General features: G+C 36.3%; 1 protein-coding gene across 1 annotated transcript; it reads left to right on the top strand.

Annotated features, from left to right (window-relative positions):
* Positions 1–64: 64 nt before the first annotated feature.
* LOC132178167 (uncharacterized) lies at positions 65–21,228 on the top strand. The gene is made up of 33 exons (XM_059590622.1): positions 65–299; positions 390–563; positions 912–1,007; positions 1,321–1,390; positions 1,609–1,742; positions 2,426–2,566; positions 2,649–2,806; positions 3,951–4,119; positions 4,216–4,314; positions 4,788–4,865; positions 4,949–5,008; positions 5,119–5,276; positions 5,486–5,687; positions 6,545–6,664; positions 8,272–8,357; positions 8,500–8,604; positions 8,847–8,945; positions 9,842–9,930; positions 10,669–10,817; positions 12,634–12,777; positions 12,868–12,975; positions 13,286–13,396; positions 14,306–14,413; positions 14,523–14,633; positions 15,239–15,417; positions 15,581–16,037; positions 16,463–16,570; positions 16,803–16,861; positions 17,580–17,964; positions 18,877–20,409; positions 20,596–20,803; positions 20,895–21,025; positions 21,119–21,228. The coding sequence occupies exons 1-32, from the start codon at positions 192–194 to the stop codon at positions 20,993–20,995; spliced, it is 5,907 nt and encodes a 1,968-aa protein (XP_059446605.1). The 5' UTR covers positions 65–191; the 3' UTR covers positions 20,996–21,025; positions 21,119–21,228.
* Positions 21,229–22,878: the final 1,650 nt, after the last annotated feature.

The following is a 22,878-nucleotide window of genomic DNA, read 5'->3' as shown; positions in this document are numbered from 1 at the left end:
TAAAAGACCACCACCACCTCCGGTCCTCCACTTAACTCCCGCATTTTCACTTGCTCTCGAAGAAAGCTAGAGCTCTCTGTGCCAAACCTTCCGAGCACAAAAAGCGCGAAAATCAAACAAAGCCCTTCTTCTTCATCTCCTCTCAGTCTTCTCTACTAGGGTTTTGGCTCTGCAACCCTCGAGAGCCTCCAATGGCGAGCGGTAGCTCCGTAGACGGCTCTCTCTGGTGGGACCCGTTCTCTATCCTCCTCACCGAGCTCGAGCACGCCCCTCTTTCCTCCTCCCTCCCTCCAAATCTTGTAAAACCTAATCCTAACTCTATTATTCACATATGATGTAAATGTATGTATATGTTGTATGTGAATTTGGTGGTGTTGGTGTTGGTTTAGGCGAAGAAGTTGAAGGACAACCGCGCCTGGTTCGTGGACACAGTGTCGCGATTCAAGCCACCGAATGAGAAGTCCAGGAACGCTTTGAATTCACAGAAAGTGGAAATAGGGTCTCACCAATTGACTGTACAACCCGAATTGAAAGAAAAGGCTTTGCATATCAGCTCCTCCTTGGTGCGTTCGTTGCACGCTTTTGCTAATTTGTAATTTGTTGAGCTAGTCGTAACCCTATAATCACTGCACTATTGTTCACTATCATTTCCGTTGATACTGCCAAATGTTGATAATCAGTTCTGTGAAAATTGTTGGTGCGCTTCAAATATTGTTTGGTCTTTGATTACATGGTTCTTAATGATGTGTTTCGTCTATAAAGTTAATTTTATATGAAGAATGAGTTTCATAAAGTGTGTATCAGATGCTTCCATCGAGGTTAATATTGGTGTTACTCAAACTTATTTTCTGACCCATATGCTATAAATATTCTCATTGATTATTATGTCACTATTCTGCTTCTTGTTTCAGTGTTTAGACGAGGTGCAATCGTACATTCTTGTTGAAAGATCTCTTCAGGACAAAGATCTAGGTGCTAATTCTATAGTTCAAGAATTTCTTCACGTGGTTAGTAGCTTTTTTTCCTTTATTCTTTTTGTGTTGAATGTGGGTACATCCGAATCTTGGATACAAGTTGTTGGCAATATAGATTTGGTGTATGATTCAATGACAATTTCATGGTTATCCAACTGATGTGAATATGCAAAATGCTAATGTATAGCTTATTCAACTTAGTTGAATTGAGTTGTACATGTGAAATGTTCTTTGCGTACAGATTGGGATGCTAGTGTTGGAGCTTTTTTTCACTGCTAGCTGCTTGTCTTTTTATTTCCCCCCCTCCCTTCTCAATGTTCTATTTTCTTTTGCTGTTGTTATGAAGATATTACTTCAGTATTACATGGAGCGACAATGCTTGCTAAAGTGTACCAGGCAAATTCTTATGCATGCCTGTAAGTCCATCATGGAGCTCTTCTAATTCCCAGTTATTTTCTGTTCTTTATTTTTGAGTTTATTCCTTCTTGGTGTCATGGAATATTTGAACCATTTGGATTATTTATCGAACCATACCACAACCACTTTTATGCCTTAACTTCAAGTTTTTGAAATGTTGCCTATACATACTGAGTTTTGGCTTGTCCTACTGAAAATGTTACTACTTTGGGTGCAGTATATGTTGGAACTGGATCCAAAGAAGGACAAATTATGAGGGAGGAGGTGCTAAAGCTGATTTCTGATGGGCTTGAAAGGAAACTAATATCGGTAATGGAGGACCTTCTATCCTCCAGTCACCCTGTGCAAATGGTATGTTTAATGTCAACATGTGTCTTCTACTTTGTGCCTTGTATGATTCTAAAAGGGAGCTGGATGATGGATATATGAGGTGCACATGTAAATTCATGATCCTACTACAATGAGTCTTTATAATGACTAGCAGAACAATCAACTTTATTAATGGTGCATATTGGTTCTTGAAATTGCCCAAAGACCCCAAACAATACCTATAGATGGGCGAGTATGTGCTTTTCAATTTAAGCACAACAAATATCAACAAATTAAAATTGGGAACCGCACACATGTATCTTCTTATTTCTGAGTTGCAAGAAGATACTTGATAGAAGATTGGACAGAATTCTTAGTTGTCATGATTTTCTTTTTCTTTTTGCCCCTACTACCTAGCTGGCTTCTCTTGTATACTTTGTGTGTACGTGGGGGCGCCTTATGTTTGTAATGATGTCTCGATTAATTATCAAAAAAATAAAATACTATTGATGCAATGGGTAACACTGTCTTAGTGGCTTAGTCAAATTTTATATGGTGCCCATATTTCTTCAACCACTTTTATACACAAGTCTGCTAGCGATAAAAATGTAGATGTATGCATGTTCTATTTGAGAGAAAAAAAGAGAGTACTTGCTTATTTTAATCATGGATTGTCATAATTATGCATTTGAACTTTTCGTGTGATTTGTGGGGATGCTTTGTAGGATGTTGACCTCTTCACTTTGTGGGCTGAGGAAACACTGATTGAAGACAATTTGGTTTTAGACATTCTTTTTCTAGCGTATTATGAGTCATTTTGTACTTGTGATGGTGGAAGATGGAAAAAACTGTGCTCCCTCTACAAGGTATATTGTAATCTTTATGAGAGTACTGTTTTTTTCATTCATTTTTTTTATCCTAATCAGGCTAGAAAAGAAATTCCTGCAGGGGATCACATCTGGGGATTATAACATTGGAAAGCTGGCAATATCATCTGAGGCACTACAATCTTCTTATCATGTCAAAGTTCAGCTGCTACTTATCCTCATAGAGACCCTGGACCTGGAAACTCTTCTCCAGATGGTTCATGATGAAATTCCTTTCAGGTTTTTTACCTAGTTGTTACATACATTTTATATATTTTTATGGGTAATGTGGAAAGTTCATAGGAGCCTTTTATCTGTTGGAGAAAGAGAATAGCTGGTCAAATCTGTTAAATGCCCTAGTATTATTTCAAGATTTCATTTATTGCATAATTACCGGGCAATACCACGAACAACTTTGGGCTTGTTGAATCTCAACTGAACAAAAATGCCTAATGAGATTAATTGCCCTGAGCTTTGAAACACCAGTGTGGTAGATAGTCTGTAACATAGTATCTAATCTCTCTTCCTCCAAGATCTTGTGTCCAGGATACATAGCTTTTCTCACGAGGGAACTTAACTAATCTTATAATATGCATATAACATCAGCAGATATCAAGAATATCCAGGAAACTAAAATCAATACTGAAATAATGGCTAAAAGACAGGAATGAATTCATGTTATCTTCTACGAATCAGGTTATATCTCTCTCTCTCTCTCTTCCAAGTCAGGTATGTCTATAGGGCATGACATACATACCTAACAAGTATCCTAATATCCATGTTGTGCCATGTCTGACATGGGTACTGTCATTTATAGTATGTACTTGTCTTTGTGTTTTTTTTTCTCTTTTGTTGGGAGTTTTTTGTTTTAACGTTGAATATAATTGGAGGACTCCTATTGAAAATGAAGGTTACATGGGTGTCAGACCTATCAGCTAAAGATTGATGTGTAGTGTAAGTATCAAACTAGATATGAGTGTCCGCTTGGGGAAAAAACCAATTTGTCGTTTGACTGATGTTGTTTTGGTTTCACATTTTTTCGATGCTGTCCAAGATTACTTCACTCTCTAATTATTGGATCAGTGTTGAGTTTTTCAATTATCGTAGAATGGCATATTTTAGGGAGATTTCTCCATTGGGATTGGGTTTGCATACATGCTTAGCAGGCAATTTGAAGCTTATGCATTTTGTTTGCAATTGGAAACTTATTCACCTTGATTTTTCATCAGATTTTCTTTTTGTGGTAATTTTTAGAGCTGTGGTAACTGCAATTTAGATAATTAGATACATTCAGTAGGTTTGACAACCTCCACACACACACACACACTGTGTTTTTAAATATGCCTGTTCTAATTGTTTGAAGACTTGTTTTGCAATTTCGTAGGCAGGGTGTCTCTGTTTTCACCTTGTCTGATGTCCAAGAGATGGATTCAATAATCTCCAGTTTCAATGCCTTTGAACTGAAAGAGGCAGGCCCACTAATTCTAGCCTGGGCAGTGTTTCTTTGCCTAATTTCATCACTTCCAGGAAAGGAGGAAAATAGTGTGCTAATGGTATGTAGTACTGTTGATTGATTTATTGTTTGCTACACTAGGAGGTATGAATATTGCAAATGTTGACCCTGTTATTCTTCTCTTTTAATTCTCCAGGAGATTGATCATGTTGGTTATGTACGTCAAGCCTTTGAGGCTTCATCCTTGAGTTATTTTCTTGAAATCCTTCAAAGTGATCTACTGAAGGAATCAGATGTGAGTTATTCATAGTTTATAGTTCCAAGCGTTTACAGTAACTTGTTTCTAGTGTTTCCCATTTATTTCAAGTGTTCTGACTGATTTGTCCTTCCTTTCACCATAAACCATGTAGCTCTATAATTAACCGCCTCTTTTTGTTTTTTTTGGTATCCGAAGAGAAGAGGGCATGTAGTATATCGTTTGATATTAAATTTACATATGATTGCATCATTTTGGTCCGTATATTTTTTGGATTTTGGATTCTCACTTGTTAGTTCTTGTATATATTCTGTTTTTTAAACTTCCGAGGGTGCAGTGCATAGGACATGGGTTTAATTTGCAGGAGTGGTTCCGAAGGTCCCTGCCTTGGAGAGGTTCCCCGACATAAAAAAAAAATAAAAAAAACTAAATTTTTTTTTAAAAAAAATCTGTTTTTGTAAAAGAAGTGATCTCTCTTTCTGACTTTTTTTATTCCTCTCTTTCTTACCCAGGGACCTAGTGCTGGTTATCGAAGTGTCTTGAGAACTTTTATTTCTGCATTTATTGCATCCTATGAGATCAATCTTCAGGCAAGTATACTAGGATATCTGCGAGAGTTTGTAAGGAATTTATTGTGTGCCTTTCTAATTTATCCTGCTTCATCTTGGTGCAGATAGGGGATAGTACTCTTAATTTGATATTGGATATTCTTTGCAAAATTTATCGAGGCGAGGTTTGGATGTATAATGATTATTGTTCTTCAGGGTCATTCATTATATTTCTAATCATTTAAACTATTGCTCGTAGTTTGCTAATTGGAGAAGTTTTATCTTGAATTTGCAGGAGTCACTTTGTATTCAGTTCTGGGACAAGGAAAGTTTTATTGACGGTCCCATTCGGTGTCTTCTCTGCAACTTAGAGGGTGAATTCCCCTTCAGGACTGTAGAACTTGTTCGCTTATTGTCATCCCTCTGTGAGGGAACATGGCCTGCAGAATGCGTGTAAGTAAAACTTGTTTAGTTTTTCTTGGTAATCCCATTGGCTTCAAAGCATATGTTCTTTTGTGCTGATGCTGAGGTGGAATATCCATTTTCTCAATGTAACATATAATAAGCTCTATGATTCTTGATATATATATATATATTACATATGCGGCTGTTCTATGATATGTAGTTTTTTTATGCCTTTAATGTCTTCATTCTTCTAACAGGTATAACTTTCTAGACAAGTCGGTTGGAATATCATCCTTGTTTGAGATTAGTGGTCATTCTTTGGTGGATGACATGTCTCAAATTGTTGAAACACACCTGCCAGTGCATGTTCCTGGCATTGAAGGTTTATTCATTCCTAGCAATACTCGTGGACATGTTTTGAAAATGATTGGTGGTAATACTGCTCTTGTACGATGGGAGGTAATTAGACAAAAGCTTTTAATTGTTTTAATCTAACGTTTGCAGATTGTTTTATCGTAGACCCTTTGGATTTTCTTGGAAACAAAGAGGTTCCTTTTATCTAGGTTTTAACCTGCGTTAGAATGCATTATTACAGTTAGATGGGCATTTTCGATGTTACGGCTGTATTATACATATTATCCTTACCTCTTTGGCTTTCAATCTATGATTTTGACGCTATCTTTGTGGTGTTTGAAATGGCCCACTCTAATAATACTCCTATGACTGACCTCTCTGTCTAGATGAGGTTTAGGATCTTTCTTGTAAAATACTTTCTTATTTTCCTGAAAGCACATGATTTCGTCATGTTGATGGTGCTGCATTACAGTACAATTGAGTGAATGGATCACAGTACAATTGAGTATAATCCATTCACAATTTCATGTTCCATTATGGTTGCATAGAGAGAGATCTCACGTTAAATGCTGATCATGGTTATTGCTTAGTTTAGAATCTCCTTTTTCACATATTGATTAGTTTTGCTTCCATGCTCTCTGGACATGATGGTTATGGTGTTGCCACTGTATTTCATACCTTAAAATTCATAATTTTTTGGGTGCAAGTGTTCTTTCTCCCATCAAATTACTTCCCACTACTTACCTAGCCTGTTTCTGTAATGTGACGGAAGATATATTGTACTCCTGGCAGTGACCTCCTGAAGTTGTGATAAGGTTTGAGTTGATATGTTTTTGGTGATACAACTACTGAAATCATAATGAACTATGAAGCTGTATTCAAGCTGGATTGATTAATTTGGTCATCCAATTCAAGTTCATTTAAGCTGCACCTTTTTGCTGACATATGGATCTGTTTTGTAGTATACACAATCTGGCTTGCTTGTATTGCTCCTCCGTTTGGCACAGGAGCTGTATTTGGACAAAAGTGGGGAAGCTTTCCTTACTCTTGACTTGCTTAGTCGAATGGTGTCTTTTAACACGGTAATTTGCTTTTATACTTTTACTATTGTCTGATATCTTATGAAAGTTGATTTTAAACTGATAATGTTAGGTCACGTTTAGGTGATTGTGATAGAATTCACTTATATAAGTAGTTTTGAGTTCTGCTTCCTGAGAAAGTTGGTTGCTATATGATGCGAAAAGGAAAATGTTGATTGAGCTGCATCAGATGTGAATAAACCAGAATGCTAATAGTCCTTTCATAGTAATTATCGATTTGACTGATATGGTGTCTGAGCACCAGACTTGAAGATTCTTTGGTATATTCTATTCTATGGGTAATGGTGTTGCTGTCAGAGGGCTTTGGTCAATAGTTTCAGCTTTCAATATTGATTTGACTCATGTTTTATCAATTATTTATCTCTTTTCTTTTTTCAGTTTTTGATCTGCTACCAAGTTGACTTGGAAAGATTTGGTTTAACATGGTTTTGATGATGAAATGGCATTCTCTTTGCATTCTGAACTGAGACTAGGTGGCATTCCTCAACTGAGATTTTGATGGGCTTATTGGTATTTTTGTGGCACTGGGAGTTATTTTTTCTTCCACGGTTTCTATATTGATTAGTCCTTTATTTGTCCTCATGTTCCTTATCTCATCAATGTTCGACATGGATTTTGTCACTTTAAAAAATCTGCATTGTGCGTTTGAGCTTTGCCCCCCACCTTCATTTTAAGTGTTTTCTCTACAGTACATGCACTTTGGTTTTGTTCTTTTTCTTTCTGTTGCAAGATCAGATCCAGCTTTTTCTTCTTTTTTCCCGTCACAAATGGATCTAGCTTCCCCGCCCCCTTCCTTTACCCGTTCCTGGTTTTGTAATCTTGTTTTTCACCCATCCCTTTGAAGCTTGGGATCGCTTTTGTTCTATCATTTAGTGGGCGTTCGAGCTCTTCTGAATTTCACCTTTTAATTTTCCAGAAACTATGTTCTTAATTTATATTTCATCTGTAACTCAGATCCATTCTAGCAGTTCAGATTGTAATTAGAAAATATTGACCTTTTCTTAAGTTTTTTTAAATTGCTGTATGATTTTGGCTCCTAAGGTTTATGTTCCTTTTTCTTTAGGTTAAATTGCTGTATGTCTAAGGGTTCGTTCTCTTATTAAAGGTTAAATTGCTGTATGTTTCTTTCTGTTCTTTGTTGAGCTCTGCCTCTTGTACTCTGGAGATGATGGGTCTGTTACTTCTTCTGGTTCCTATCAAGAACTTGTTCTTGTGATTTTCTTTGGCACAACACCCATGTTTGTGCTCACACATTTGGCTTCTCTGTCATGCTGAGCTGATCCTAAGCCCGTATGCATGACGATGGACTGAGCTTGAACATGGTTGCCTCAGCTTGGCTAAAGCCCTAGTTTGGCTTGAACAAGTCCTGCTTGACTGAGTGAGGTTGTAGAGCCGAGTGCTTAGCTCAGGTTGTTTGCATCCGTTAATAAACATATTGGAGAAGGGTAGTAGTGCTAAATATAAAGTTCATACTTTGTGAGGCAAGCAAATGTATTTTTGTACTTTTTATTTTAATTTTCCAGTGCAGTTTGATTATTTCTGTTTAGATTTTCTTTTCACCAGAATTTCTGTTAATTTATTATATGTAGGCAGTGTGCTTTGCTTTAATGGAGGTTGGGAGCTTATTGCATCTTCAAGAATCTGGCATGGCTGGGACTTTGGAGAAGAATGTGTGGTAATTAGGCGACTTAGATGCTTTTTTCTTGTTTCTTCCTTTTTGTCTTTCCTTTTCTGAGTTCATTTTCTAGTTCTGTCCCTTTCATAACCATATTTCTTGTTAAGTTTGAGATAGTTTGTTGTCTTTATGGTCACTGCAGGGTGGTTCAGACCATTTGCACTTTGTTCAGAACTCTGCCTCCTAATTCCAGTAGTGCTGCTCTGATGTCCATGTGTCTCAAGATTTTGGGCAAGATGTTGAAATGGTATCTGTGTTTTTGTTCGGTTGTTCTTATGCGTTGAATGTGTATCTTCAGCTAATCCTTGGCTTGATATTCTTTATAATATTTGGTAAAAATGACATTTGGAGGAATCCTTGTGGGTAATCCTTGGCTTGATATTCTTTATAATCTTTAATTATAAAAAAAGATTTGTGTATGAGTTTATGGTCGTAAAGAGAAACACATATACTACAACCTCAGTCATTAACATGCCTTTCTATGGGCAGTTCCCCATCTCATGTTGCTGCGGTGGTTCTGAAGGCAAATATATTTGATGTGGTCTTAAGGACAAGTATCTGCGATGTTGGCAGCAGTGCTTCATCAAGGTAAATCCTCTAGTTTAAAATTCTGGACGTTTACATTCAACTTCCACTGTTGTGTTCGAAGTCCTCCATAATCATTTTCCTTATTGATTTGACTTATATATTTTGAAAGAACTATTTTTTGAGCCTTCTATACATATTTTTTAAAAATAAAAATAAAAAATTTATCCTGTCAAAATATTTAGATTACAGCACTAACTTTGCATGGGTCCTGAGTCATTTTATTTCTTTATTAAATAAGGCTAAGTTTTCCTTGATTGCGCGCATGTCTATTCATATTCCAATTTTTTTTCCACACATATATCTATTCGTATTCCAATTTTTTTTCTTCTTTACTTCCATTTATTTTATGGTTGGCCATTTGAAGTGCATAATGAATAATATCGTCATTGATGATAGCAGAAATTTGTGTAGTTTGTGACACCATGAAGCCTTCTCGTGGAACGTAAGGGGTTATAGAATTTGAATGACATGCCCTAATTGCAACCTTATGGTTTTGCTTATGTGGATTGTCTTGCCATTTCATTGTATGGGGCCATGAACTTTGTGGATTTTTTTTTTCTTTTTTGTGTGGGGGCAAAGTCTTCATCTTTTGCTTGCTTCCTTTGTCTTAGTAGTGGGTGCTGTTTCATTGAGTTATATTACTGCATTATTTAATTTCGTATAGACCATTTCATTGCATGGGGCCATGAACTCTATGTGGTTTTTTCTTCTTTTTTGTGTGGGGGCAAAGTCTTCATCTTTTGCTTGCTTCCTTTGTCTTTGTAGTGGGTGCTGTTTCATTTAAGTTATATTACTGCATTATTTAATTACTTATAAAAAAAATGACTGCATTATTTAATTGAACTATGAATTTATAGTTTGTGTTTGTATTCTTTTTACCTCTTTCTTCTTTCTAGTGGATCGTGGTTACTTTCTGGGAAATTGGCAAAGATGCTCTTAATTGACTGTGAGCAGAATGATAATGACTACCCATTGGCTATATCAGGCATGTTTAGTAGTAGCTTCTCACATTTTACTGTTAGTATCTTTAAATTTGCCTCATATTTCATTTGTTAAGCATTGCAATAAGATTGTCATTAAAAGTTGTCCACCTCTAAGATACACTGAAGGGCATTGTATGAAGTTAATTAGACTTTCTACCTCTTTTTTTTTTTTAATGACGGGGAACCCCACCAAAGGCAAGGCCACTTCGTGTAGTTACTTATGAAGGATAAACTCCGGACCCATGTAATGCACCCCTACCACATGGATCAATTAAATATGGCTTTCACCAGGGAAGTGGCCCCAAGGAGTTGTTTGCACTCAAGGGGATTCGACTTTAGATTATATAGTTATGCCAGCAAAGTCCAAGGCCTTCACTACTTGGACCAACCCCTTGGGGTTAGACTTTCTACTTATTTATACTTGCGCCGTTTAGAATCAAAGACACCATTTTGGACGGAGGGAGTAATATTTTGAAATTTTCACTGTTTTTCTTTTATAATCTACCTTTTAAAGAACTTTGCCCAATATGTAGTCTATCCAACTTGACTTCATGAGCAGGAAACCTGAAATATCAAAAAAATAATTAGGGGACAACAAGGTGCAAATCATTTTATTTGTCTATATACAATAATTATTTTAGGAGCAGTCTTTGCAGTACAGCTGTTCATGAAGTCTGTAACATCATCATTGTCTATTTGTTTTCTGGATTCTGACGCACATTGTTCAAAAACCTTTACAGTGCTGGACTTTACCAGGCAGCTTGTGGAAACAGGATTAGAGGATGATTCCATACTGGCGCTAGTTGCTTTCTCCCTGCAGTATGTCCTAGTTAGTCATGAGTACTGGAAATACAAAGCAAAGTATGTGCGTTGGAAAGTAACATTGAAGGTGCACCTTGGATCTCTCTGGCAGCTGCTACAACTTGGTTCCCATTTTTTATTCTATTTAACTTGGTAGACACGTATGGAATTATCAAATGGTTGCAATTGTTGGATTTCTTTCATCATTCACTACCTTGAGTCTATCTAAAACTGCAAACATTTTAAGCATTCTTTTAGGCCCATGCAAAAAGATATACATTCATGATTATTAGCCAAAATTGGAATATAATAAAATGGTCAATATGATGTTCGAGATGCATCGAGATTTAATTTTGGATTTACAACCTCAAGCCTCCCATATTTCTTCGTCAAGTTAGTTTTGTTTAATGTCCTCTTGCTCCTAGGCTCAGTTGGCTAGGAGGGAGAAATGGAGGGATAAAAAAAGGTTTAGAGTTGGAGATTGGGTTCCAGCCGGCCCACCTCTTTTCGTTTTGTATCCTCATCACAAAGATGGGAGGAAAATGGGAAGTACAACTGGGAAGGATGAGGGGTTTGGATTCTTTTTCCAATCTACCCTTATAATCCCTGAACTAAAATGGTGTAATAGTAATTTCAAAAGATACCTTTTTTCCCCACGTTTTCATCCCTACTATGAAACATAGAAGGAAAACATCTCTTATCCTTCTTTCCAATTTTTATTTCCTCCTATCTTTCCCATCTTGCCACTTTCCATCCCTCCTATCCATTGATCTCTTTAAGCAGTTGTTCATATGCTAATTGTATCTTGCAATGCTTTGGGTCTTTTTGTTGCGACAGTGATTGGAGAGCTTTTCTTTTCTGTCTTGTTTCATCTGTCTCTTCACCCTTCACTAATTGAATTTTACTTATCATTGCGAAGAATATATCAAGCGGGTAAGCATGAGTGATATTAATATTTCTTTTACACGGTACAATTAAATTTCAAGTTCTTATCTTTATGCCGTTTGGTAGGCCTCTTCGCATGCTGGACAGCGCAGTTGGTAAACCTCAGTTTGATGTAGTATGGAAGATGATACCGTCCTGCCATATGTGGTGTTTTTGGAAGGAAAGAACCAATATAAGATTTGATGACCGTGAGAGGACATTGGTGTAATTGAAGGGTTTATACTTTGAGACACTTACTATTGGGCTCCTACCTTCGACTTTAATATTTCTAGCTTTCATATTTTTCTAGAGCTTTTTTCTTCTTCTAATTAGGTGTCTCTCTTCTATGCATCTGGTGAACTTGGGTTTCTCCTTTGAGCTTTTTAATGAATTTGCGATTAATTAAAAAAAAAAAAAAAGAAGTCAAATTCTGATTATTTTCTGATGAAGGTCTTTTCTGATGGGTGTGCATGTGATATGACAATCTTTGCTCTCCTTTATCCCCTTGTCATTTATGGCCTGAGAACCAAATATTACAAATGGATAATAATAGAAGAGTAACAGCGCTTAATTACAAGTTACAATTTGTATTTTTTTTGTTGCTGACATATATATATATATATTGCTTTAAGATCTTCAACATCTGTCTTGTAATATAAAAAATGTTTCACATGTATTAGCCTTGTTTTCTTTCTGGCTTTAGAATTGTCTTTACTGATATCTGTGACCTGTTTGTTTGACTCATGTAAGTGACCCCGAGAATCTTAGGTCTGGGTGTAGTCATGTCTTCCTTCTCTTTATCCCAAAAAAAGAAAAGTCTACTTTTTAGTATGGGTTTGACGTATATGTGGTAAACGGTCCTATTGCCTGCATATTGTCCTACCTACACCTGGTTTCTTGTGCTCTTTCTAAAGTTCTCTGATTCATTGCAAACCCTGCTACAATAACATGATATGCTGATCATGTGTATAATGTTTTAGGTGCTGGAAGTGATGAAAAAATGCATTTTGTCAATCTCATACTATAAAAGATTGGGTGATGTTATCCGGGATATGTTACTTTGTGACTCTTCCATCCACAATACACTCTTTCGAATTGTTGGTACAACTACACAAGCCTTAGAGGTCAGCTATGTTCTATATCTACCAGTCTTACCTGGCCATGAAAAACTAGATTTCTCTTCTCCTAACTGATGTGAGAACATATTCCTGCAGAATATTTATGTTAGCCGTCTCTTCGAACTGATGGAGATTGAGGGATTACAGCTTGCTATGGGTTCTGTTCTAGATATTCTTTTCATCATGCTCTCCAATTTTTCAAAGGTATTTTTGAGAAACACTGAGCTTTTCGTTTGATTGGCGTACTAGGCTGGAAAGATTTTTGAAGTAGCAGTCCATGTTATATTTCTTCTTATACTGCTACATAGATGTTATATGTTTTTGTTTAAAGCGTGTCTTCTCAAGTTCTCATGTCTCTGTTGCGCTACAATTTTGAGCAATATATCTACCTTGATTTTAAGTATTATATTCGCACCTGTGGTAGTATCTTTCTTGTTTAGATTATTTTGTTAGTTTTGTGAATCAGCTAATTTAAGATACAAAAGTTGAGATCCAGTTGTGGTTAATTTTCCAGGATATATCTTCCAGCCTTACTGTCTTTCATCAAGCAGTGCTGTCATGTACGACCAAACCAGTTCCCATTGTTGCTGCTATCATATCCTTAATATCATATTTTCGCAATCCTGTATGTACTTCATCCTTGCTCAATCTGTACGCGGATCATGCTTGAATTTTAATAGTTTTCAGCTTATGTTCCTTAATAATGCAATTAATTTAATCCCTGCATGTCGTGTTTCTGCACTTTCATAACAAAAATTCAATATTTTTAAATATGTGTTTGTTCATCATCTTCTTCTCTGTTTATGCTTTATCATCCAAATCATTCAGTTAGAGATTCATCGAGAAATGTACAATATAGGCTTTTGCACCTAATATTTTGTGTTGGTCATTGATCATTGCCTTGTAATTCATGAGAAACTGAGGGTCGCATGCAACTTTTTCCTACTCTCAATGGTGAAATTTATTGCTGTACTGGAGGAAATTCACAATTATTTGAAAATGAATTTACTACACAAGGTTGATCACCTAATGATTCATCCTTTGTGCTTGAGACCGTGCATTATTTGATTAGCCTGTTTGAAATCATGAAGGTTATAAAAAGTTGTTTTATGTTTGGGGTGGGTGGATCTGCTGGTCATTTTGGATCTTACCTACATATGTTTGTAATTTCTTTAGTGATCACAGGTTCTTTGTTTTGCTACCATCAATCTTGCAAACTGTTCTCTAACTGTTTTCGTCTAGACTTGGACATGTTTGCCTTCAAAATCGCATCTCCTGCTGGATGGATTTTGGCTTTGGACATCTGCTGTGTTTACATATAATTATAGATAGACTATACAGATTGGATATGGAGTTTCATGACCATTGCTGTGTAATTGTGTTTCCTACGTGGCCTTAATTTGCATCTCTTTCTTGACTCCCCATTGTTCTTAACCCAGTGTACTTTTCTCTTCCTTCTATGTTTTATTAATGTCATATGGTACTTCCTTTATTGTTGAGAAGCTTTAATGAGGTTTTTGAGTTGTCTATGCAGACAATCCAAGTCGGTGCTGCTCGGGTATTGTCAGAATTGTTGATTGTGGCAGATTATTTACAACAATATTCATTTGGCAATGCATGCTTTGGTTTGGATGATAAGCAGGTTTTGCATGTTGTATTTGAGCTTATTCTCATACTTTCCTCCACTGGCTACTGTATTTAATTGACTAGATTAGTTTCTACTCTAATTTTGATTAACAACTTGGTTTTAGATTACAGATTTGAGGCACGCTGTAAACTACATACTACTTGAGAAGTCAGCATGGAATAAAGATCTTTTTGTTGCCATAGTCAATCTGCTCACTTCTGCAGCAAATTATCAGGTTTGATACCTTATATACCGGGTTTGAGGCTTGAAAAATGTTTGGAATAACATTTACATGCCGAGTCTGATATAATTTTGTTTAGGAGTGGCCCCATTATTATTATATTGTACTTTGATATTCTTGCGATGCTGATATACACCTCCTAAATTCTCTTCCTGTATCATTATCCTGGAGAAAAATGGGTTATTACTTACTGGGTATTTTGAGTAAAACAGTAGTCTAGTGGTTTATCAAGCTCTGTGGATCCAACAGATTCCGTTAGATAGCATGGATCTCTGTATAAGAGTTATGATATTTTCCCAATATTTTTGCATCAACTTTTATAGGTTTAGAAAGTTAATAGTTTGTGGTTTCTGACACAAATAGGACCATTGTTGTGGGCAAGACAGCCAAGCCTACGCTCATAATCTGTAATGAACACAGGAAAGTTGCATAGAAGCCAAATTGGACATTGCTTAACTAAGTTCAGCTCAATCACTGGCTAGCAATGACTCTATTGTAAATTATTTGGTTCATCTTTACTTTTCCTCACTCTGTCATCTCAATTGTGTCATTCTAGCTTTTCGTGGCATTGTTTCCTAACATATGGTTTCTTTCTGCAGCCTGCTTTTCTTGTTGCTGTATTTGCTGCCAAAGAGAGTACAGATATCCAACATAGTAATGCTAATGATGTGAAGCACCCAGCAAATGAAGCTTCCTTTGAGCCACAGGGTTCCAATAAATCAAGTCTGGTAGATGCACTTCTGTACCATCTTGATAGAACAAATGATCTTATCAACAGGTATATTGTCCTGAAAGGATTTTATTCTAGTTTCTTTGTCAGTCTTTTTATTGTTACCATGTATTGTCATATTTTGTTGCTTTTGTTTGATATGATTGATATGCTTACATCTTATCTTGGCTTCACATTTTAATCTGCTGGATATATATATATATTTTTTCAGCAATCCTCAAATTCTGTTGAATTTACTTAACTTTATGAAGGCCTTGTGGCAAGGGGCTGCTCAGTATACACATATCCTGAAGTGGCTGAGGAGCTCTGAGAATTTGTGGAAACAATTGTCCAACTCTGTTTCGCTAATTGCTGGCGTTGAAGATCCTCCCCTTGAAAATCTTACTGAAAAAGAGGCTCTGAACTTGGCGTGCAAATATCAATGTCAATCTGCAATATTGGAAATTATGGCATATGAGATGTTCCTGCAGAAAAAGTTTTCACATGCTGAATCACTTGTGAAGCATGCAGTTGAATCAAAGGACAGGATAGAAAACGCGGTATACATTGAAAAATCAAAAGTTGTGAAAAATATTATGTCAAAGTGGTGTGAGAGCACTGTTTTAGGCAATCTGATCAGGTCATACGCTTCTTGTGAATACAACAACGAAAAATACTTCCACGCAAAGGTGATTGTTAGTATTAGTGGTAACAAACCAACAATCTTCATATCTAATTTCATTTAGTTTTGTTAATATGTTAATTTAGCAATGTCGCAGTTGAAAATTGGGTTATTTACTTTCACTGGTTGATATTATGTTTCTTTTTGTCAGTCTTTTCTTGCTTTCTATGTATTGAGCACTGAGCTGGGATTAAAAGAACATATGCCATTAGCTCTAATAGTTGACTTTTCAATTAATTCACAATTCTCGAGTCAACTAAATCAGTGCTTTTCGATATGAATACTTTAATGCTTCTCTTAAGTATGCTGTTTGTGTATATGGTGTAGAGTACATCAGTACTATTACCCCTTGATATTTGTTTCAGCCTTTTGGTATTATTTCTGTATATCTACAATGTAAGAGAATCACTGGTGTCTTTTGCAACTTTACAGCTTGCTGCCAGCTTATTCACGGTGCATGTGATGGGAAGATTAGCAACCAGTGACTCAGGAACTTTGTCTGTCTCATTGGTTGAGAAGATCCTTGTGATTTCAAAAAAGGTTTGATCCTGTCTCTAACATAGTCAGATTGTTTTAGTTAGTGAAATTTCAAGAATGATTTTTATATCATATGTGTTTGTGTGTGTGTGTAGAGAGACAAGCCCTTTGGGGGCTCATTTTATTTATTGTCAGAACTGCTGGCTCTATGTATTTTATTTTTGTCTTCTTTTTTCATTTCATTTTCTTGGAGTTGCATCTAACTATAACCTTTTTTGTTATTTCCTGTTTGCAGTTGATCAGTCAGCCTGCTTTTTCTGAATTGTTAGCTCAATATTCTCAGCATGGTTACAGGTAGAGTTCTTGGATAGTCATTTAGTTCTGATAAATATGGCTGGCCGTTTTTTGTTTTCTTGGATTGAGAGAGAGAGAGAGAGAGAGAGAGAGGGGAGGGGGGGGTCGTCAATTGGAACCTAAACGCCCAAGTCTGGATGTATTTGAAACTTGGAAATGGTCCTGCATGATTTCATGAAGACTATTGAAAAAAATTATCTGATTCTTATCTGTTATATTTTATAACTATGGCTGTTCTACTGAAAATTACTCTCTTATCTATGGCCATTTTGGCTGCCATCCATCATGCATCTTTGAGATTTCATTCTGTTTACCTCGTATATGTGAGCATTATTATATTCACAAACTTCTCTCCTTGTTTTTCTTGTTGTGTGTGTATTATTGTGCATGACGATACTTCCAGAAGTTACTATGATTTGGTTTAAATGGACATAACCACCTCCTACATGTTGTGTTCTGTTACCCTTCCATTTTTTTGAAAAGAACTTGGCCTTTCTTCGGCTGTGACAAATTATCCTGGCATTTACATGGAATCATGCATTTTCTACATTGCAGTATGTTAACTTGTTTCTTTTCTTGGGCAAGTGTTTTGTTAATTTGCTTCTAAAACACAAGGTTTTTGTATAGTTCTTCACTTTGATTTTCTTCTGACGTACACAATGTATTTTATTTTTAGATGCTTATACAAATCATTTTTTTTTCTTTGTTCTTTTTTCAGTGAAGGGAAGGAACTAAATACTTTAATTCTCAGTGACCTTTATTATCATTTGCAAGGAGAGTTTGAAGGTCGTAAAATTTGTCCTGGACCATTCAAAGAACTATATCAGTATCTAGTTGAATTGAAGCTTTTGCAGACTTATCAACTTAAGTATGAGGATGACCTTTTTGCAACTTCCAGACCTGTATACTTGTTTGACCTTGTACGGCTCAGAGCAGATATGGGATTAGATATGTGGGATTTTTCAGAGTGGAAAGCGTCAAAGGCAATCGCAGAAACAATGTTGTGTTGCATGCAGGACACAAACTCAATGGTGTTGCTTGCAAGTTCAAAGCAGTCTGCACTGAAAGCATTAATAACTGTTTTAACTGTTTACGAGGATGATGTGAGTTATCAGAACTCTAATTCCCTTTCTGTTGAAGTTCCAAAGTTAGAAATGCATGATCGTTAACGGTTTTGTTATGGTTTGATTTGTTAGGAAAGTAATGCAAATTTCGTAATGATTCTACACCTTTATGTTTTATCTTGTCAAAACTAAAATGTGAAAGAATGATCATAATCTAGCGAGTCAATTAATGATTATGTTGATCTATAACGGAGGGTTTGTTTTCTAATATAAAAGTTAATTTTTGGTGTTTTGGGAATTTTGCAGTATATGTTATTATGAGGTTGATTGTAGTGAACATCGTGCCTTATCACCCTACTTTTCTGTAAAAAAGTAATAATGCTTTGAAGAAGACAGGTTTGAGCGTAACCGCATGTTGTATTATGCATCCACCTTTTGAATGAAGTATGGAATAACTCTTTGAAGGATCTGGTTATAACCAATATAAATTGATCCTTGTAGGATAGAAAAAAAAATGGGGATTGTAATAGTTATGCAATTTAGATATCTCTCTTTGACAAGCAAGTTGTTATGTGGAAGTTGTGTGAATCAAAACTACATTTCACAATTGCCTGGCATGGTTCTCTGACGTTAAATGGAGCATGAAAGGAATTCTGAGGACTCTACACTACAGAGAAACATTTTGGTATTCGACAAAGAAAACCATTTCTATGAACCACGCACCTTAGGCATTTAGAACATATTAAGATAATTCTTTCCTCCTTTCTGCACTGGGCATCTAATTTGATCAACCTGATGTCTTAACCTTTGTGTGTAGTCCTTTATGATATAACTAAAGTTCAACTTCATGCTTTGAAAAAACCAAAATGTTTTTCTATTTTTTTATTTTTTTATTTTACTCACATTTGCTTTATTATCAGACAATTAATTCTTTTTTGCCTACTGATGCAGTCACCAACGAGAAATGCTATTGGAGCAAAGATCCCTGATCAAGTTGTTTTATCATGTATTGATCATATATGCCAATGTTTCTATGCCACCGTAGAATCACTAGCACCAATTCTGGATGCCTCTGAAGATATCCTTTGTTTTCTAGCAGCTCAAGCAGAATTACTTCTCCATCTGATGAGATCTGCATATAAAAGCTTTTCGTTGCATGCTTTTGCACTTGTCTTGAAAACCTTGGGTTCTGGCCTCAAAGTATTGAGTGGCTTAAGGTCATCAGTCGAAGGGGTTAGCACAACAATGAGGCTCTTACTTAGGTTGCTTCTTTCGACTGTGGAGTTTACTTGCCTTAGTTCATGTTTAGATGGGGTGACAGCTATGGAATCTGTCGAAGAGTTGGCTGTGATTTCTAACACGACTATTTCCCTACTACCCATTCTCTGCAACTGCATTACTACTGAGCATTGGACCCTCTCCCTGACAACTATGGATTTTATACTAAAAAGTTTCTGGATGCCTAACACTTGGTTCCCAATCTTACAGAATCGTTTATCGATGCAGAATGTTATTCTGAAGCTTCAGGATAATAAATGTTCTGCATCCTTTCCCATAATATTGAAGTTCTTTTTGACCCTGGCACGTGTGAGAGGAGGTGCTGAGATGCTTGTTAATTCTGGTTTTTTCTCATCTCTGAGGGTTTTGTTTGCTGAATCCTTGGATGGTAGACTTTTTTCCCCAATTAATAGTGAAGGGGGTTTCTCTGACTCATCTGACAAAATTGAACCTGGATGCATTTGGGGACTTGGCTTGTCTGTGGTTACGGCTATAATCCAATCTCTAGGAGACAGTTCTACTTGTACTGATATTGTGGACAATGTGATACCTTACTTCTTTTCAGAGAAAGCTCATATGATTTTTTATTATCTCAATGCACCAGACTTTCCGTCTGATGATCCTGACAAGAAAAGACCTCGGGCTCAAAGGACACAAACATCTTTGGCTGCTCTTAAAGAAACAGAGCATACTCTAATGCTGATGTGTGTGCTAGCAAAACATTCGAATTCATGGGTTAAGGCCATGAAAGAAATGGATTCAGAGCTAAGAGAGAAAAGTATCCATCTCTTGGCCTTCATTAGCCGGGGAACTCGACGCCATGGAGAGCCTGCCATCAGGGGTGCCCCTCTTTTATGTCCTCCTACCCTCAAAGACGACTTTGATTGCTGCAAGAAAGAATCAGTTATCAAAAGCAGACATGGATGGTTTGCTCTTTCGCCGCTTGGTTGCGTGTCAAAACAGAAGTTCACTGCTGTCTCAACTGCTCTAACAATCAAGGATCAAGCAACTGAAAATAATGATCCTGTTTCTCAAACATACTTCTCCGATGCAATTGCCTTGCAGATCTACAAAATTGCATTTCTTCTTCTGAAGTTTCTGTGTTTACAAGCTGAGGGTGCTGCTAAAAGGGCAGAGGAGTTGGGATTTGTCGATCTTGCTCATTTTCCTGAGCTTCCAATGCCTGAAATCTTACACGGTTTACAGGTAGGATGGTGCTATCTGTTCATTTATTAGCATTATCTACTCTTTCAACATAATTGGATGCCTACTATTTGTTAGCAGTGCTTTAGCTAGGTAAACATATCAAATCTGCCATATACTCGATATAAAATGAAGCCTTATCGAAACTATTAAGATCATTCTTTTAAACATGCTATTTATCCAATGCAGGATCAAGCCATTGCTATTGTTACTGAACTGTGTGAGGCCAACAAATTGGAGCGGATTCATCCCGAAGTCCAAGATGTCTGTTGCTTATTGGTGCAAATAATGGAGATGGCTTTATATTTGGAACTTTGTGTTGTACAGATTTGTGGCATAAGACCTGTGCTAGGGCGCGTCGAGGATTTCTCAAAAGAACTCAAATTGTTGATAAGAGGTACTAGTCTTTTTCATCCCACTAACAATCTGATAACCCAATAATTGGTTGCCTATAATATAATAAAATGACTACTGTTCGTCTTATGCAGCAACAGATGGCCATACTTTTCTGAAACTATCAATGAAGTCCTTGAAACATATAATATCGTTTGTCTATCCGGGATTGTTACAGTCCGAGGGTTTATTGTAGAGTACTTGTGGATACAGCTGAAGTCTGCCGGTCTTTTTTTTTTTTTTTTTTTTATGTATAATATAATGCATATATAAATATATTCGTGGCACTTTCTTGAGCCATTCTTTTTATGATTCCAAGGAGGTGGCGGTATTTTTACAAAGCAATGTGCACTCGGGCCACTTTACAATTCTGTCTCCATATGTGCTTGTCGTTACGCGGAGAATGAAGTATTTTCAGCATACTCCGGTTTGTTGCCTTTTAAGCTTTTTCTTTTCTTTTGTTTTGGTTTTAGCAACTTTTTTTTTTTTTTAAGCCGCATATTTATTGTTTTTTGTTTTGAGAAATTATTGGTGAATGGGTGGGCGGGCCCTGCTCCTTGCATGCATGCATTGCCATCATTGCCATGTGCTTTGGGTGGTGAAAATACAGTAGTAATGCCACAAGTCTCTATAATGATTTTAATAATTATATTATTCTTGGAGGGACTCAAAAAAGACTTAAGAAGAACTTCTAAAATTACTCTGAAAATACATGAGACTCTTGGATAAGCACAAATCATGAGGGGTTTTTTTGATATAAATTTCCTAAAAAATAATTTCTTTCAAGTAGTCTAAAAATGCTACGTGTGATTTGAGCATGAGTTCATATATTTTTTATTAATGTTATTAAAAAAGCGAATTGTTATATATCTCAATTTTTTTTTTTTAAAGTTAGTTTTTAAATAATGTATCACTATGTTTTGAGATTTATTATTTTAATAAATGTGTCATCAATTCATAGAATGGTGACACATTATTTGAAAATTAACTTTTAGATAAAAAAAATTTGGGATGATTAATCCCAAACAAGCATTTCTCTTACTTGTGAGAGATTTCAAATTCTCCTTCCTCTATTCTTTCAGTTTAATCATTTGGTCGATCCACGCGTTTGGATGTTACCCCTTTTTCATGACTCTACTGTACCAGATGGCCTGCCAGCCTGGCTGGTATTATTCGCAATCCTGATAAAGTAGGATTGGATCCCCAGCACTTTTTTTTCCCTCCAAAGAGGAAGGGGGTAATAATAAGGGTTTGTGAGAGGGGCGTTCTTGTCTTAGCAGGGCTCTTGCTTGAGTAGGCCCCTGGCTTGATTGGACTCTTTCTCGGGGCTCTTTTGCTTGGCCAAGAAAGTGTCTCTTCTTTAGTATCTTCTTCGAAGAAGAGTAGAGAAAAGAGGGACTAGGACTAGTAACAGGTGTTCTCAATTACGGAAGATTCATGTCCAATATATTACTCCAATCAAAAGGTTCCATTACCACCTAGAATGGCATTGTCCAAATTTAGAATCTCTTTTAGATCGATCAACAAGTATTTTTTTTTTTAGGTGTTCTCTTGTTGGAATAGACTATTTTTGTTTTTTCATTTAAAAAGTGTTTTGATGTAATATAAAGTTGACAAGCATTTTTTGGTAGGGTTTACATTTGAGAAAATGTCTTCTATACTGCACTTGTGTTTCAAATTAATGTAGAGCTGAATCTTTACTTATAAAATATAAAATAATGGGTTAAATACCTTTTTGCCCCTTGTGGTTTAATAACTTTATTTTTTTGTTTCCTAAGGCTTAGTTTTTATTACAGGAAGTACCTCAGGTTTACATAAAAACAGAGATAGTACCTCAGTCTAAATTTCGTCCGTTTTTAAGTAAATCTAAGGTACTTCCTGTGATAAAAACTAAACCCTATGGGCAAAAAATGAAGTTGTTAAATCATAGAGGGCAAAAAAGCATTTAACCTTAAAAAAAGAGTAGTTACATAACTATTCTCAATGGAGGAGAGAGGTCGATGTACTGCTACTCCTAGCCTATTGTGGCGGTTGTTGCCGTTGCCTATGCCAATGTCAGAGGTAGATGCATGATCACCC

Source organism: Corylus avellana, chromosome ca1, assembly GCF_901000735.1.
Source record: "Corylus avellana chromosome ca1, CavTom2PMs-1.0".
Classification (NCBI taxonomy): Eukaryota; Viridiplantae; Streptophyta; class Magnoliopsida; order Fagales; family Betulaceae; genus Corylus; species Corylus avellana.
Note: the sequence above shows the minus strand (reverse complement) of the source record. Positions and strands in the feature narration are given on the sequence as shown.

What these genes read in the sequence shown, in the direction of transcription:
- LOC132178167 (XM_059590622.1), top strand. Translation starts at nt 192, where the DNA reads ATGGCGAGCGGTAGCTCCGTAGACGGCTCTCTCTGGTGGGACCCGTTC. An exon ending in GTTGGAAAGTAACATTGAAG is followed by an intron (nt 10,818 to 12,633) that starts GTGCACCTTGGA and finishes ATAATGTTTTAG; the next exon opens with GTGCTGGAAGTGATGAAAAA. An exon ending in TCCTTGTGATTTCAAAAAAG is followed by an intron (nt 16,571 to 16,802) that starts GTTTGATCCTGT and finishes TCCTGTTTGCAG; the next exon opens with TTGATCAGTCAGCCTGCTTT.